Source organism: Urocitellus parryii, chromosome 2, assembly GCF_045843805.1.
Source record: "Urocitellus parryii isolate mUroPar1 chromosome 2, mUroPar1.hap1, whole genome shotgun sequence".
In the NCBI taxonomy this organism is placed as follows: domain Eukaryota; kingdom Metazoa; phylum Chordata; class Mammalia; order Rodentia; family Sciuridae; genus Urocitellus; species Urocitellus parryii.
In genome coordinates, this window is record NC_135532.1 from 146,605,808 (window position 1) to 146,624,526 (window position 18,719).

At 33.8% G+C, this 18,719-nt stretch overlaps 1 protein-coding gene across 1 annotated transcript in view; it reads left to right on the forward strand.

Annotated features, from left to right (window-relative positions):
• Epha6 (EPH receptor A6) overlaps positions 1–18,719 on the forward strand; it is an 808,761-nt gene that overhangs the window by 604,681 nt on the left and 185,361 nt on the right. Inside the window, exon 11 of the mRNA XM_077794332.1 lies at positions 3,797–3,982. Coding sequence (XP_077650458.1) covers positions 3,797–3,982 — 186 coding nt within the window. The remainder of the gene's footprint in view (positions 1–3,796; positions 3,983–18,719) is intronic.

Consider the following 18,719-nt stretch of genomic DNA (forward strand, 5'->3'; position numbering starts at 1 on the left):
AAGTGGGTAGTCAGGGAAAGTTTTATGAATAAGAGCTGTCAGAGCTCAGCCATTTACTGCTAACAAGGAACTATCCAGACAGAAAAGGGTTAGAGAGGTATAATAGAGAAGAAAAGGAGATGAATCCTACTAGAGAGCTGTCCTGTCAGGCCAACAGCAAGTATGAGGAAAGAAATATTTAGTCTTGCCTAAGAGATTTGATAAAAAAAAAATGAATTAAAAAGTAAAAAAAGCCTCAGGAACATGGTTATTTGCTTCTTTGGTTCTTAAGAGATTGGAGGTGAGGGGGAGCCAGCATCTCAGAAGACAGGGAGTAAATTTTTGAAAAACCTCCAAGTGATTGGGATATGACAGGCCTCTAAGTGGGTTGTCATTCACCAGCTCACACTCCCCTCACAATTCTAGTTCAGTTGTATGGGAGTGTTTTTGAAAATCCAATACTAATTGATATTTTAACATGACCCTGTATATTATGCAACAAAATTACTTGTCCAGAAAGCTTTTACCACTATCCAGGGAGATAGATGGGGTTGTTAGTTAGCGAATGCTCTTGTCAGTGGCAGAAGATCAATTATCTTAGATATAATTTTCTTTGCTCTCTTGAAACTGGATTGAGTGTAGTGATTTTTTCCAAACTGTCTAACATACAGCATATTTCAGATAGGTCTCCATTTTCATTCAATAGTAGAGGATTCATAGGATACCTCTTTGTCATCCCATCCCCCTGGCCATATCCACTTGATGTGTTTGAACATTATAAAATGGTTCAAAGACATCTTTTTACCAATGGGAAATTAACATGCTAATACAAGAGAATAGTAGCAATAAATAGCCTACAGCACAGAACAGAGGCTATATAAGGATGGACTCTAAAGCCAGACTAACTGGTACAAAAGAGAACTCTACCACTTCCTAGCTATTTCATTATGGACAAGTTACTTAGCTCATGTGCTTCAGTTTCCTCATCTACAAATAGAATAATACGAGTATCATCAAAGGTTTGTCGTGGAGAGTTATGTATTGAATTCTTTGACTTGGTACATGATAAGCACTGAATAATCTAATAATGATTGCAACTGTAAATTGGGAAAGAAAATATTAATAATAATAATTAACACCATATCCTTATGGTCAGGAAGTTAATTATGAATTAACCAGTACTTGTAGATGTTTTCAGATATTATTGAGTAATAATTTCTCTTACTTAGGGTTAAGTTATATACAGGGCTTCTATTCTTGCTACAAGGGCAGTCATATAATTAATCCATTTGGGACAATATCCAAAATTATACATTTAACTTTAAGTATTTTTTCTTGTCTTTCTCATATATCTTATATATCCCAGCATAATGTGTATAAGAATTTTAATACATTCTGTGGCTGAGCCATTTGGACTTTTCCTAAAGAATGCACTGGGAGTCTCAGATCTTTAATTGAGACAACCCATATTTAGTGCCAATGAAATAAGTGTGATAACAGCTTGATCATGCAAAGCTTGACATGAAGAAAACACCTGCTTGGTGTTAATAAGATACATGGATTTTAGACAACAGAAAACCAAAGGAAATTTCCACTATGTCTGTCTTGATAAAATACCAACAGAGTTCTCATTTATTTCATTATATTCAAAAATTCACTTGAATTCCTATGAAATGTGAATAGGAAAATAACAGTGATTATGGTCTCATACCAGGTGATAGGTTGTAAAATATTACTGATTTTTTATAAATATGAACAGATTTTTAAAGGCAAAGTAAAAGAAAAAGAGAAAATAAAAAAATTGTATTGTTCCACATATTCATTGGAAAAGAACAATGATCTGAGGATGAATCTCAAGTATCTTACTACGCTTAAATATTAACATATACAACACCTTTTCCTCTCAGGGTCCAGAGACTTGAAATAGAAAATCTTTGAAATTTTCTAACAGTTGTCAGATTTTGTATAAGAAAACATCTTTTAAATATCAAAAACATAACTAAGTAGAGCAAATAAAAAATCAAAAACATACTGCTAACAGAACTGAAAAATTACAGCTTCATTTTCTGGGAAATACAAACATCCATCCTCCAACAGGTTGAGACCATCACTAAGTTAAAAATTACTATTCTAGACTCTGATGCAAAATTTATGCAATATTTATAATACCCCAACATCATAGGTAGTAAATTTTATAGAGAAAATAGTTTAGTGTTTTGGACGTATTTTTTTCTAAAACATGTATGAGAACAAACTATATTGTTAGACTATTTTCCATTGCTAATGGATACGTGTGCAAAACTTTAAAGAAGAAATATTTGGTCCTATTTACTTTATAGTTTTTTAAAAAAATAATTTAGTGTCTATATCAAAATATAGTTAATTTTCATGTATAGTCAGTAGTTAGTTGACTGTGATAAATTGGTCCAAAGAAAATATGGATAATTGAAAGTTATGAGTGCAAAATTTTAATCCAATCTTCTACAATCAAACTTATATTATATCCAACAAAGACTAGAACTGGTAACTAATAGATCAACTGAAGATATTTAAATTTTTATTCCTTTCACCCTTGCAAATATTTAAACAAATTATTTTGTGATTAGCACTTTACAGTTTATAAGCACTGTCACATATATTCTCATTTATTTATTGTCTTTCCAATAAAACTCTCTGTAATTCTATAATGTCCTCATTTTATAAGTAAATAAATTAGGGATCAAGCATCATGCTTCTAAGTAAATGCAGGTGATTATCCCAAGAATAATTAACAGCCTAGAATTTTAGGCTTTATTGAATGGATTGCATTACACTGAGATTGCATTGCACTTCTTTCCCAAAATAACAACTCAAGTCTCCTTAATGCCCAGAGTCCACATCATTCTCTTTACTGTTTCCGACTTTTAATTCTTTTTCTTTTTTTGTATTCCCTCTGTGCACCCATCTTGAATGTTCCTCCCACCTTCTCCAGGAAGTCGGCCAGCCCCTGCTGTTCTTAATGAATACAACCTTTACACAGATTGGTTTGAGAGTTCTAAGTGCATCATTTATGTACATTCAAATTCTGCTACTAGACTGTGAGCTCAGGAGAAAGCAGAAACCAAGTTTCATATTTCTTTGAAACTCATTTACAGGAACCTAGTATTGGATATATATGTAGTAAATGCTTGATAAATAAAATATTTGGTTATTATTTAATCTACCCGGTGGAGTGAGTATTGAAACATAACTCATCTTGCTGTATTTGTATTTCCATGCATGTGGCTTGTAATTGAACCTATATAATTACTAATTGTAGTTGAGTTCAGTGTGTTTTTTCCAATATGTTCATACATTAGTTGACCCTAGCATTGATTTCTAATGGTCAGTGAAGTCCAAGCCTGTGGCATGGGGAATGAAATCAACCACACATGCCTGATGGATTCCCTGAATAGGGCAGGCATGTGGCTCATATATCAGAACTGAGAACCAGAACAGGAAATGTTATATTGTGATTGCTTTTCTATAAGAATTACATTACCTTCACCCATTCTGCTAGTCATCATTTCTCAAAAGATCAGGGATTTCCTGTGGTACACAGCATATGAAAATGTATTCCATTTTATGTAATGGTATAAATGCAATGTAAATGTATATGCTGTCAATCAAGCATATTATCTATACAAACTTAATTTTTAAGAATGTAAATTTTATGTGAAAATAGTACACTTGAACATCTCTGCCTTTTAAAAAATGTATAGCATTGTATGACAATTTGCTTTTTCTGAAATATAAACATTCTGTTTAGACAAATAACTCCTTTCGTTCATATTTTAAGGTGAATTTGGAGAAGTCTGTAGTGGGCGTTTGAAGACACCAGGGAAAAGAGAGATCCCAGTTGCTATTAAAACTTTGAAAGGTGGCCATATGGATCGGCAAAGGAGAGATTTTCTGAGAGAAGCCAGCATCATGGGTCAGTTTGACCACCCAAATATCATTCGCCTAGAAGGTGTTGTCACAAAAAGTAAGTTTCTGATTTTCTTCATTATTTCTTTTCTATGTCAGTCTGAGATTTTTTAAATTTGATAACAATAGCACAGTCATTAAGAGAATAACAGTTCAGATATCATCTGATATTACCCCTCAGAGTCTTGATACTAAGCCGTGACATTATCAGAGTTTGCACTGGTCACCAAATAGCTTCAAAATGGTATTACCTGTGAGCCATTGCTAATTTAACCTGAAGTAATGAATGTAAAGTAAAGCATTATATGTATGTTTTTTCACTCAAAATTAATGGAAGAAAGTTTCAATATTTTGGATCATTAAGGTAAAATACTACTGTTTAGAAATAAATTTTATTCATCAATAGAGAATGTTTTATCTAGAACAAAACATTTAAACAAAAAGTTTACTATGGAGTCCATCTACATAAATAGCAATAGAAATAAATTGTTAAAATTGATATAAAGTGAAGAAAAGGATTATAGACTCTGAAGTAAAAAATACTGCTTTTACAGAAATAATGGGACCAAGGCCATTCCTTCAAAAGGCAATTTCTAAAATATCCAAAATTAGTCAGATACTCAAAGAAACATATTGATATATATTCACTTTTATCTGAATGATAGTTCAAAAAATGCAATAATATTTCTTCTTATTTTATTCACTAATGAATTACACATATAAAATCCAACACAGACTGGCATTAAAAATTTCTTGAAAATAATTTGAATCTTTGAAAGGGGTATATTCTTTTACAGAATAGAAATTTCTTTTTAAACAATTTAAATAAAGTTGAAATTTTATTTCATATTTGGAAGGAGAAAAGCATAAAAGCTTATTAAAATCGTGTAACTGGCCCTCTTACTAAAATTTCTCATAAGATGTGAGGAACATGCTGCCCAAGGGCAGCAGATTACATACAGCCATGAAGTTTGGAAGGCAAAAAAGAGTTTTTGACAGCAGGAGTTGTAGTGGACTGTTAGTGGGCTTAATGAGGTCTTTTAATATTATGCTCTGTGTAACTCTTTCCCACACTCTGAGCTTTTCCATATGTCTAATTTGGCCAATGAGACATTAGGAAGTGTGAAACAAGTGGAGGCACTTTACATATTATTGCAACACTCCTTCCTAATAAGCAGCACTGAAAAGCAGAGGAGTAGTGAGATACTCCAGTCTACAGCCACATTGGGAGCTCCCTGCAGAAGCACTGAGTGACAGCCTTGTGAGTGAAGCATCTCAGATATTTCAACCACACCCCTAATCCCTATCACCACTGACACCAGATGGCTGCAGCTATGGCCTCCTTTTGGAGCAAAAGAAGTTACCCAGCTCAGTCCAGTCAATCCATAATATCATAACAAAAAATAAAATGTTTTTTTAAGACACTACATTTTTGGATGGCTTGTTACACAGTTGTGGATAACCAAACACATAGACTCTAGTTAGAATTCAGCTCTTGTAATTTAAAATTAGTGCTGTTTCAGGTAAATTATTTTACAATTCTAACCTTTACTTGCACTTCTATAAAATGGGGTGGAAATAACCCATTACCATATTGAATAAAGCACTTCATATCTTTTCTTCTTCACAGTAAAGCAGTACTTATAGCAAAGGAATGCTATAAGAATTAACTGTAAATGTATAATGCACTTAGCATTGTGTGTGACTCATGGTAAGCCTCATTTAACAGGAACCGTTATTGGTACTATGTATATCAGGCATTTTACACAAACATTTTACCATTTTACCTTCACAGCAGCTCTTGTATCAATATCCATATTTTAAAAATGAGAAATTAAGACTCAAACAAGTTAATCAACCCACATAAGGACTGCTAACCCAAAGCAGCAATATTGGTATCAAACAGAAGTCTGTTTAAATGCAAGGGTTTTCTTTTCTCTTTTACTATGTCTCAGTGAGTCAAAGTTTTAAACTTTAATTACTTTACCTAAAGAAAAGCAATGCTCAGAAGTAAATGCCTGTAATCCCAATGACTTGGGAGGCTGATGCAGGAGAACCACAGGTAATAGAAGCAATCATAGACAATTGGCAAGACCTCTAATATAGACATTGAAAAAGGGCTTGGATGTAGCTCAGTGGTAGAGCACTTGCCTAGCATGCATGAGGTCCTGGGTTCAATCCCTAGAACTGCAATAATAATAATAGTAATAATTAAATAGATAAAATCTGAATTAAATAACAGTGATTTTCAAAATAGGAAAAATTATGCCTTAAATTAATCCTAAAAGGAAAATTAGGAAATAGCCTGCTATGCATAATACCCAGTGAAGAATCAAATCTAAATGAGAGAAACCAAGAGACAAATAAATTCATGTTAATTATTTCATTTATATTTTCTGACTTCCTCATCATTAATTTAGCTTGACCATGTCATGTTATTCCTTCTGTTTTATATGGCAATCAGAGAATAATTGTGCAAGAAAAATATAATTTTGAAGTTGAGTTATGAATCTTTGGAGTGTATTTAACATAACAATTTAATGTCAAAGTCTTTTTATATGTGATTACACATGAAATATCTTGAAATAAGTGTTCAACAAAAAATTGAAGATAAAAACGTATCAGATCTGTATTTTTGATAAGTCAAATTATATGTCTTTTTCATGTATTCCCATGTTTTTACTTACATATTCTCATATATATGTAAATTAGGGCCTATGATAAGGAAAAAGATGTATAGACCTATGAAATGTAGGATTATAAAACCTAAATCACCTGAATAGATTTAATATGATAATCTGTGACATCTGTCTCCCAGTTTGAAATAGTTTATTTCACATAAACATCCAAACAAGGAGTACAGTGATTACATCTTTAACAATCTTATCCAAAAATGAGACCTGTACTTAGTCAAATTTATGTGATCCATGAATCAAAATCCTTGTCACATTTCTTTAAGAAAAAAAGGAAATAAAATCCCATTTATATAATAAACTGAGAAAGGATAGATTTAGTATGCTCTTGAACAATAATCACCATTATAATTTTAACTTGTAAGAGTGAGCCCCATTATGAGTGGTGTGGTGCTGCCAGGGTGGGTGGTGAGAACAGAGAAAGAAATAATTCCCGCAAAGATAAGTGGGCATGTTTATACTGTTATCATCTTGCCTCGAGGGCTATGGATTTGCTAAGAGAAAGGCAATAAATAAATGAATGAATGCCTCATTCCCATAAATACATGATAATTGTTCCAAGATTGTCCTTAAGTAGCTAAGAGATAGCTAGCAATTAATGCTCCCTGAAGATCACCCCATTACATAAAAGATAATACTGATGAAGATGAAGATGCAGTGTAGGTTTACAAGGGCATATTTGTAGAGTATCCCAGGGCCTGAGAAACAAATGCATAGACTCTCCATTAAAAGTAATGCAAAATTATAGATCAAAATCTTCATAAAAATCTTTTTATAAATTCTTAATATGTACACTTTTAATCTTATAGTTTTTTTCTGAGAGATATGTATTATAAAGTTCTTGGAATGCTTTTCTTTTCTTTCATATTTGTGCATATATCTGCTTTTATTTTAGATGCGAAGGTTAAATGTTTAAAAGCTGTATTATTCAAAAGTGTTTCTGATAAAATTTGAACCTATTTATATGATACACATCACAATTTCACTAACGTTAAGATACACCTGATATAAAAAGAGATTAATCAGCCTATAACTATGTGCTTAGAATGTACCTTTTCTCCAAGAAGCAGATAAAAGTCATCAGTTAGATGACAGACTTTTAGCCATAAGTAGCATAAATAGTAGCAATTCATAACAGATAATGTATACACCAGTGTCATTAACTATATAACTCACAAAAAAAGAGCTACCCTTCTTTAAAAAAAAATCAGAATTACAGCACAACAATGAAGAAATTTAATACAATAACTACACTTCAGGAGACTGGGCCCTGCCATTTGAATTCATGATGGTGGAAGAACCAAAAAGAGAAACAATGGATAGTAGCAACTATATTTAGATATATAATTATATTTCAACTAAATCATAACTCCAGTAAGAAGTAATAAAAGCAAATCAGGATAACATACAAATTCTTAAACATAACTTCATTTCACCATATGACCTTCACAGTATTAAAGGTACAATATAAAGTTCTGAACATGCTCAAATCCTCTTTAATTACTCAAGATTACTGTGACTTCCCTCAAGGGAGTTTGAGGGCCACGTGAAACATAACTAGAAAAATAAATTAAAGCTAGTCAACTACCTTGTAGTAAATGCATAAGAACACCTGATATAACTTCTAACTGATGACTTTTATCTTGTGGTCTGCTTATGAAATAATAGACATTTCCCAAGATTTCCACTATTACTTTTGCCACTGATATATCTTCTTCTCTGCCTCGTTATATTCAGACAAGTCGAATGACCTCTTTAGGCCTCATTTTATTCCTTGGTACAAAAGACGAAAAAGTGCAGATTAGACTAGAATCCGATAAAGGTCACATCTAGCTCTAATATTTTGCGATTCCTTTCCTTTGACAAAAGAAGAGAGTCATGAAATGTTGGTGCGGAAAATTTATGCCAGTGATAACTTATCACCCCAACTTTCTTATAACTTCAGATTCAAAGTGATGATTCAAAGAGATAGAAAAGGAAGAAATGAGAAGTACCTATATTAAAATTTTTGAGTTATAATCTATAAGGTAAAAAGTTTAAGGGTAAAAATTTCCCATGAGGAAAATCAGAGTTTGGAAACTGTATTAGCTCTCCATCTTCAATGGTTTAGACCTGGAATGTCTCCTAAATCCTCATATATTGAAGTCTTGGTCCATAATGCAACAATATTCAGGGTTGGGGTTTTGGGGGAAGCGAAAGGATCTTTAGGGATGTAATCTTTTCAGTGGATTAATCCATTTTATGGATTAATAATTTGAAGGCATTACAGGAAATAGGTAAAACTGTATGAAGGTGAGGCATGGTTGAAGAAGGTGGATCACTGGGGGACTATATCTTATGTCCCTGGACTCTTCTTCAAACCTCTCTTTCCTCACTGCCCTGAGCTGAGCAGCTTTCCTCTGTCACACCCTTCTGGTATGATATTCTTCCACACTTCAGTCTAAAAGCAATGGAACCAGCCAACCTTGAAATGAAACCTCTGAAACCATGAGCCAAAAACAAATAAAAACAATGAACAAACAAAAAACACCTTTCCTCCTAAATTGCTTATGTTAAGTATTTTGATTGAAACAATGAAAAGCTGACCAACACAAGAACAATCATTATAACAAAATACCTGAGGTTATTAACTTATAAAAGAAAAGGTTTATCTTGGCTCATAGTTTTGTAAGTTCCAGTTGTGATTGACCACTTCCTTTGTTCTGTTTTGGATCTGTGATAGGGCAGAGCAGAACTACTTACCTCAAGGCCAGGGAACAAAAGAGAAAGGAGTCAGGGACCTTCAGTCCCCTCACAGGACACACCCTAATGGCCTAGGGACCTGGCACTAGGCTCTATTACCTCCTAATAATGTTACCCCAGAGACCAAGTCTTTGACTTTGGGGGATTAATGAGCATCCAAATTGTAGCAGATATATAGTATAAATCATAAATGGTTAAAATGTTCTATAAATCTGTTTCTAGTAACAGACATTAGATGTTTGTTTGTTTTTCCTATGATTTGGATGCTCTGAAGGGTTTTCCAAGAAACATTTGCTTAGGACCACTGCTCATCAGGCACTATTATTGATTAAAACCTAGAGATAGAAAAGAAGCGACCAGTGCTCTTGAGAAGCTCATTTGTTGGCGAGAGTCTACTGAGGCCAGTATTTCCCGATGCAGTGTAGCATATGCCATTTGGGATGAAATTATTCATTCATTAATTCATTAAATATTTACTGAGTTCTCATTCTTCTAGTCACTGTTAATACAATAATGAAAAAGAAATATCCACTAGAGGAGACAAAAAGAATTATGAATATATAAATATCATTTTAGGTAAAAAGCAAAAACTGAATGCAGTAAAGGAACCAGACTTAGGTGTGATAGGAGAGTATTCAAGGCAGAGGAAACAACTAGTTCTAAGTCTTTGTGATAAGAAAAAGAATTTGACATGTTAGGGAAACATCAAATAAGCTGGAGAAAAGTAATGACAGTGTAGGTTACATAATGGAATAAAAAGTACCAGCAGAAAAAATTATAAGGAGGTTAGTACAGTAATCCAGTTGAAGAATAATGAGAAAGTAGGTTAAATAAATCAATATAAAAAGAAAGGAATAGATTTGAGAACTATTTCTAAGGTTAAGAGACTTTAGTGACTATTTGATTGCATAGGGGGAATGAGAGAGAAGAGATGTTTTTAAATGACTCCCAAGTTTATGGTTTCTATGAGTAAGAAGTATATTGGAAATTCTGGTGAGAGAACAGATTTAGAGATAAAATGATCTTTTCTGATTTGGACATGTTAAGTGTGAGGTGCCTGAGGCTTCCAGAATGCCCCTCAGGCCTGAGGGGGAGTCTAGGCTTTAGGTGCAAGTGAAAGAGTACTCAACAGATAAGGGGGTGGTTGATGGTTGAAGCCAGGGGAAGGATGCAATTACTCAGAAGGTGGAGGAGAGCCAGTACTAAGAGGCACGCTGAAGAAGAGAAGTTCATGAAATGAAAGATGGAAGAGCAACCTGAAAGAGGAAGGACAGGTTTCCAATGATGAGAGAAAGGTCAATAGAATAAAGTGAACTGGATAGCCACGTGTAATAAGGATTGAAAAGCATCCTTTGGGTAGAATAATCAGGAGGGCACTGTCCATCAAGCTCATTGAGAGGGCACAGGATGCATTGCAGTGTGGCATAGAGCAAGACACATGAACACTGTGATGGAACTGGTAGCTTTTGAAATGCAAATCAGATACTGTTGATTGTTTAAATTTCAGATATTAAACATTCTTTATTTATTCATTCAAGTGGTACTTATTAAGTACTGAGCTGCCATGTGCTCAGCTCTTTTCCAAGCATTAAATATTCAGTAGTGAATAGGAAGTCCCGAGTCTGGTTTCTCTAGGTCTGCCTTCTCTGATTTCATTCATCTTGAATCCCAGATTGCATTTTATTCCGAACGACAAAGGTATTGCCAAATTTATTCTTATTTCTCCTATATTTCCTTTCCTTTTCTAAATCCCTGAGGAGATGAGATAAAAAGTACCTTAACCAGGTAGAGAGTCAGATAACTGTGATATGAAGACTGTGGTCTCTGGAAGACTCACTTCCTAGCTTCTTCTGGAGTTAACAGCTGCTTTTTTCCCCCTGTGACTTAATAAGTAAGATTACCTCGAGAGGGGGTGCATAGAGGGCTAAGGTGTTATTAAAAGTTTGAAATAATTCCTGGGATGTATATGAAAGAGAACTGACCAGGAACTGATGAGGAAAGATTATGAGTATCTGTTTTAGTTAGCTTTTTTGTTGCTTTGACCAAAAGGACTGACAAGAACAACATAGATTAGGAAAAGTTTATTTTGGTTAACAATTTCAAGAGGTCTCAGTTCATACATGGCTAATTTCATTGCTCTAAGCCTGGACTGAGGCAGAATATTATGGCACAAGCATGTAGCAGAAGAAAGCAACTGAGAACATAGCAATAGGAAGCAAAGAGAACTCTGCTTACCAGGGACAAAATATATACCCCAATGGCATGCCCCCAGTGACCTACTTCTCCAGTCATACCCTACCCACCTAGAATTAAGTCTCAGTCAATTCAAATCAGTGGATTAATCCACTGATTGCATTACACCTTTATAATCTGATCATTTTACCTCTAAAAACTTTTGCACTGTCTCACACATGAAATTTTGGGCAACACTTGAAATCTGAATCATAATAGCATCTCTGAGCAGTCAGGGACCTGGAGATATTGACAAAACTTGCTGCCCTCTTATCAAAGAGGGAATCAGGGATAAAGCAAAAGTGGGAAGAGGTGAAACTCATCAGAAGAGAGGCACCAAAAAAAAAAAAAAAAGATGTTTTTCTGTACTTTCTCTCTTCTACTAGCCTTAAAGATTTACCCCTTGCTGTTGCTGAAAATAGTGATGAATTATTCTTTTGTAATCTCTGGACTCTCAAGGGATTCATAGAACATTAACTGCAAAGTATCTACTCTTTAGAATTATAATGTATACATATTGATAAACAGAAAACAAACCAAATGTGACTGTAACCGATAATAAAAAGATGACAAAAACCTGGTGGCCCTAGTGTCACACTTTGTTCAAACAGTACTGGGGCTAATTGGGATCACCAGCTCGTTTTCTTTCTGTCAGAGAATATTTCCCTCCTTATAAAAGAGAATAAACCTTTTTTGTATTCAGGAGAAATTTGTTCTTATACCTTCAGTATTGAAGCATTTAAGATTTCTCAAGGTCATTCACTCTAATCACCTCCCTAGATCTACTTCTAACCTGCTCCCTCCTCCTGTGGTTCTCCTTGGGTCCCTAAACTATCCTGCTAATTATTGGGTAAATAGTAATAAGTAGTAACAGTTTAAAAAATCTAGTAACAATTTGTTAAGTGTGAAGGTAACACTGTATACTCTAAGAATTAAGAGAGAAAAGGGAATGTAAATGCAATTTTATTCACATATATTTTCTTTTAATACTCCCAAATAAAATTGAATGAAGCCATGTAGAGGGTGAAATCTTATTCATTTCAAAAAGGAAAAAAAAAATCCTTTCACACCATCCATAAGATAAGATTTGTTCTGAGTAAAGAGTGTGATAAATCTGAATTTGGGAAGGACTGTAGATAAACTCGATAAACCCATATTTGCAGGCACGAATTTGCATCTATGAATTCAAGAGAATAAAAACCTACCTGCCAGGCTGCAGGATTAGACAGTCAGTCATTACTGAGGAACCTTCACCAGGTTCCTAACAGTCTTATGTAGGACTGGATAACAACCAGTCAAGTCTCAATCACTGAAATTTATTATAAGACCCTCTCTATATTATTTCTAGTAAAATTATCCATGAAACTAATAAATGGAAATCTAACAAGGCCCTCATTAAATCATAATTTTTTGGTCCTGGGTATTGAACTCAGGGCCATCCATGGCTCCATGCTAAGCACGTACAATACAAGTAAGCTGAATGCCCAGACCCACTTTGATGAACATGGGCACTTTAATACTTGTTTTTTGTTTGTTTGTTTGTTTGTTTGTTTGTTTTTTAAAGAGAGAGAGAGAGAAAATTTTAATATTTATTTTTTAGTTTCTGGTGGACACAACATCTTTGTTTGTATGTGGTGCTGAGGATCGAACCCGGGCCGCACGCCTGCCAGGCGAGCGTGCTACTGCTTGAGCCACATCCCCAGCCCTTAATGCTTGTTTTTGCTGCTGCTGCTGCTGCTGTAGTTGCTTTGTTGTTGCTGGATTGTTATTATGACTTTTCTTAAATGTTTATTTTTATATAATTTCAGATTTACAGAAAATGTTGAAATAGCATAGGTCCTATATAAATTTCAGTAAGTTTCCCTGATTTAAGGACTTTACATAAAAATGAGGCTATTATCAGAACTGAGAAAGTACAGTAGTGTTTATTAAACTATAGAATTCTTTAAAATTTTTATCAGCTTTTCCATTGATGTTTTTTCTTTTCTTCCTGTGCCATGATCCAATCTAAGATCCCACATTACATTTAGTTATCATATCTAAGCATCTTCCAGTCTGTGACAGTTCTTTACTCTTTGTCTTTCATGACCTTGATGCTTTTCAAGAATACTAATCTGATTTTTGTCAAATGTCCTTCAATTTGAGTATGTCTATTGTTATTCATGATTAGATTGTGTTTATGCATTGTTTGGCAGGGGCATCAGAAAGATGTACCCTTCACACAGCTTTAGATGAGGGAGTAGCTGGTGTCTTCCCACCTTATTCTTGAGGGTGGTATCAGATTTCTTGCTTAAGAGGGCATCTCCTAGATCATTCCATTATAAAATTATTTTCCTCTTTTGTTAATATGTTATTTGAAGGAGAGAGAATTTAAACTCTGAAAATATCCTGTTCTCCACACATTTTTGTTTACTAAATTTGTCACCTGTTTTAAGTAGATCTTGTTTGCACAATTCTTATTGTTGAGTTCTAATGTAGGTTTTTCTATTTCTGTCTGTATTTATTAATTGAAATTCTTCTATAGGGAAAAACTACATTTCAGAATCTCAAATAAGTATATATGTATCCTTTGGGATCTGGCTTTGTATGCTCAAAAGAATACACTTGGGATTCATCTGTTTTTATTTTTGCTGAGTTTTATTCCTTTATATACATGCACCATCATTTATTTTTGTATTCAGTGCTTGAAGGACATCCAGGGATGTTTCCAATTTGGTGATTATTAATAAAACTTCTGTGAACATTCATGTACAGGCTTTTATGTAAACATGTATTTACTTAGATCTTGGGTAAGTGCCCAAAAGGGGAATGACTGGGTCAGATGGTAAATGTAATATTTAACCTTATAAGAGACCGTCAGACTATTTTCCAAATGGGATTTTACATTTTGCATGCCCAACTAGTAATTATGAGAATTTCAGTGTCAGTACATTATTTACAATGCTTGAGATTGTCATTTTAAGAAATTAGCCATTCTGATGCATCTATAGTTGTATCTCATTTTCATTTTAATTTGAATTTTCCTAATGACTAGTCATTTGGAACATCTCTTCATATGTTTATTTGTTCCTATGGTGAGTGTGTCTTCTTTACCCATTTTTTGAAAATTACATTGTTTCTTTTCTTAGTATTGTTTTTAAGGTTTATATTTTATGAATATGGTCCTTAGTAAAATGACTTATAGATGTTTGTCCAGTTTGTAGTTTGTCTCTTCATTCTCTAAACGATGTCTTTAGAGGAAGTTTTTTTTAAAATTTTGACCAAATATAATTCATAATGGTTTTAGCGGACTGTGCATTGGTGTGAATATAAAAAAACACTACCTAACCCAAGATATTCTCCTCTACTATTCTGTAAAAGATTTATGGTTTAACACTTTACATAATAGATCTGTGATCCTTTTTGAATAAAATATACGGTATGGGTCAAGATTCTTTTAAAAATTTTGTATTTGGATTATTTTGACATTATTTATTGAATCAAAATGTTTTTTTGAAATATAAAATGATTTTTTTCTCATTTTAAAATTCTCAAACTATTTTTATGAGGGAAGAGCCATTCTATATGAATCACCCTTTTGTAATCTCTGATCTGGGTTAGATATCCACATTGCATTTACCAAGTAAGATTATAATTACCGTGTACATGCGTGACCCAAACATATGATGTTTTCTTCGCCCTCATTTCCACATCAGGTTTTGAGCAGCTTTCTCATATGCCCCTTGGATCATTCTTGTACATTCCCACCAGCCTGTTAACTGAAACAGCACAACATGTACCTTATCTTTGTCCCCTGTTGGACCTGTATCTCATCTACATACTGCCCACCACAACCTTTATAAAAGCTTCATACAATTGCACTGACTCTCAGTAAAACAAAACTATATCTGTCATTTCTGGATTTATCTGGAGGCTTCAGGATCCCATAGTTTTGCTGGGCTTGTGTGTGTGCTGAGTGAAATGAGGAGATGGGCCTTCTCCAGCCGCTGGGTGCTTCAATTTGTCATTTGGATACCAAAGCTGCTATCATTGTACTCAGAGTAGTCAAAATATCTCTGGAACAGATTCATGTGGTTTATGGTAACCCTGATAATGAATCCCTAAACTCAGTATATTGTTTACCTCTGTTTTTCCTTTTAGTGTTAACTTTCTATTCTATCTCCCTATTCTCTCAAACTACTCTCTCTAATCTCTAACATATACTCCCAATATGTATTTTATGTTTATTTACTTTTGAATAGGAGGTCCTGTGTAATATTAGAATAGGGGTTTGAGGAGGCCATGGATGGTTAAGTAGAGGCTGTATTTACTGTGGTGTCTAGCACATGATGAAGCACACATTAAACACTAAGTACATAAAGATGAAGGAAAATGTTGAGAGAGTAGAGAGGGGAAAGAAAAGAGAGGAATGCTAAAAAGAAGGGAAGGAAGCAAGAGAATAAAGAAGGAACCTAATTTTTTCAAAGACTTCAAACCTAATTCTCAATTTTAACAATTTCCTTTGTCAGTCACAAAGTGGAAGTGGAAGCTTTTCTCATAATTGTGTTTCTCTGTGCTTTTCAATTTCTCCTACCTCTGAACAGTAATCAGATATTAGGCATGTTTCTCCTCCAAAACTTTATCTGTATTACAGTTATTTAGGTACCTGTCTGTTCCTGTTATAGACCAGAATCAACTTAAAAGTAGGACCACTATTAATTCATCTTTACATTCCCCATATTACCTAGTCCAGATCTTGTGTGAACTCAGCCATAACTTCAGAGTGGATATAGAATACAGTATTGCACTTTTTAGGCCTGAGAAATGAAAGTAGGCACACATTAGTCCACTCATGATTGAGATAAAACAACAGAATCATGTGAATTTATTGACATTTTTATTATGTTAACATCAATCATTGCGAGTGTATTTGTTCATTTTCCACCTAGCACAAATGTCACCCAAAGACATTAGTATTTTTTCCTCCATTTCATTCAGATTCAATGGCTGTTTCAGGATTCTTAGCTCTGAATATAATGCATTGACCTTTCCTCTGAACATTAATAAGCATGATTCTTCTGAAATAAGTTCAGTTTTCATCTTGGCATGGCCATATATTACATGGTGCATGCTGTTGTATTTGGTATAGCAATCCATAAATACAACAAGCTCTATAGCACCTCTGTGACTTTCTCACTATTTCATATACCTAATGACTGAACTATTCCATTACACTGAAATGGAAGTATACAAAAACGCCTTCCATTAGCTACAGTTTCTGGGACTTAATGATTTATTTAATACAGATTTTATCTCATGGCAAGAAATTCCAGAATGTTCCCTTAGGAAGATAGATCTGGATAGGAAGTACAAGGCTGCTAGAGGGACTTAAAGAGTGAGGATGCTTAAAGAGAAAGAACCAAGGGTGAGACTACTGGGATTTCTTAGCTTGTTCCAAAAATAGAGAAAGTAGTTATTTTCTTTAAGGAAGATTTATAATTAATATAGTTATTATTTGCATATTAGCTAAATAAATTTTCTAAACAAAAGCTTCCCTCATGTCAACTTGAATGTTTCTTTTTTTTTTTTTTTTTTTGCTTGAGTGGAAACTGTTCCTAGGTCATGGAGATACTTAGTAACAGACTCAGAAAACATTTCACAGCAACTACCTCCAAGAAGAATATTTCTAAGACTGCATTTATAGAATGTGTTTTCCAACACTCTGTTATGTATCATGGAAAGCTTAAAAGTTACTACTTTTAAAGGATGGAAGAAATGAAACAGTTACTATATCAAAATAATGATTCTCATCCTTTAGTATATTCTCCAGAGTTTTGCTACAGGATAATTCTTAATTGTTGAGGAGATCTACCTTACTTAAAGGGACCTACTCTTTTTACTAATCAATAAATAGAAACTAGCCAGAGAGACAGGAAGAATGAAAAAGAAAAAAGATTGGTGGAAAAGCTGGTATGAATGGAGCAAAGCCCTTTATTAACAAATTTGAATTCCTTTAAGGGCTTATAAAGAAATTAGTTGTAAATTTTATGGAACAAAAAGTATATTTTTTGCTTATATTAATGGAACAAAATAGTCTTTTTAAAAATGACATATTTTTACAGATATCATAAGAAAAATCCACTACAATTTAGAATCTTGATATGTTACTAATGAAAGACAAAATAAAACTTCTTCAAATGCTAACTCAGTAGGTAGTAACTAGGGAGAGGTATCATAGTACATGCTAACTTGTAGTTTCCAAAATTTGTCCATAAAATATTTCTTCACTGATGCATAAATAATATTATCTTGTTAGAGATTATATGTATTATGATTTTTAAAAGCTATAATTTGTTTCTTTTTAATGTTTTATACCTTTTTTACTTTCATGAATCAAGCTTTGTCCTACAACGCATTGCTTACAGTGGACAGGTTAGATGCAGTTAAGTAAACATTAAAGAATCGGTTAATGGCTACTTTATCACTCTCTAATACCTTGAATTAAAGAAATCTTTCCTAGACTAATGCAATTGCCTTTTCATTGCTCATCCTCCTTTTACTGTTGTCCCAATTAAAGCCTTTATTCTTTAGCAGCCATTGATCTTTGTAAGAAACAAACAAAACAAAAAAAAAACTCATTTTGGTTTTTTACCCTTTTTACCTAGGAAAAACAAAAACAAAATACAAAATGTTTACTTTGCTCTACAATGTGATCTGGACCCTGCTCACTTCTGAGCTACTACTTTCCAGCTCTCTCCCTTCCTAATCCACTATACCCCACATCAGCTGTTTGGTGCCAACACTCCAGTGATTGCCTACTCAGAGCTGCTGTGTGTTCTCACTGGCTGCCAGGGCCTTCCCCATCCTCCAAGGCTCATTTCTGGGAGTAAGGCTAAAAACCTTGAAAACCCTCCTCTAACTGTAAGAGAGACTTCTCCTCACACCCAGACCCTCTTTATCATGTATTTTTGTTCTGTTTTCTTTCCTTGAATTATTATTCTATGAAATCATATAGGCTTTATCCTTACATGCTCAGAATATCCCACACCAAGGAAAGTTCCCCACACACAGAAGTAGGCACTCAACAGAGAATGGTTTTATATATGAATGAAACATTTTAAGCAATAATCATTAAAATAATTTCTAGAA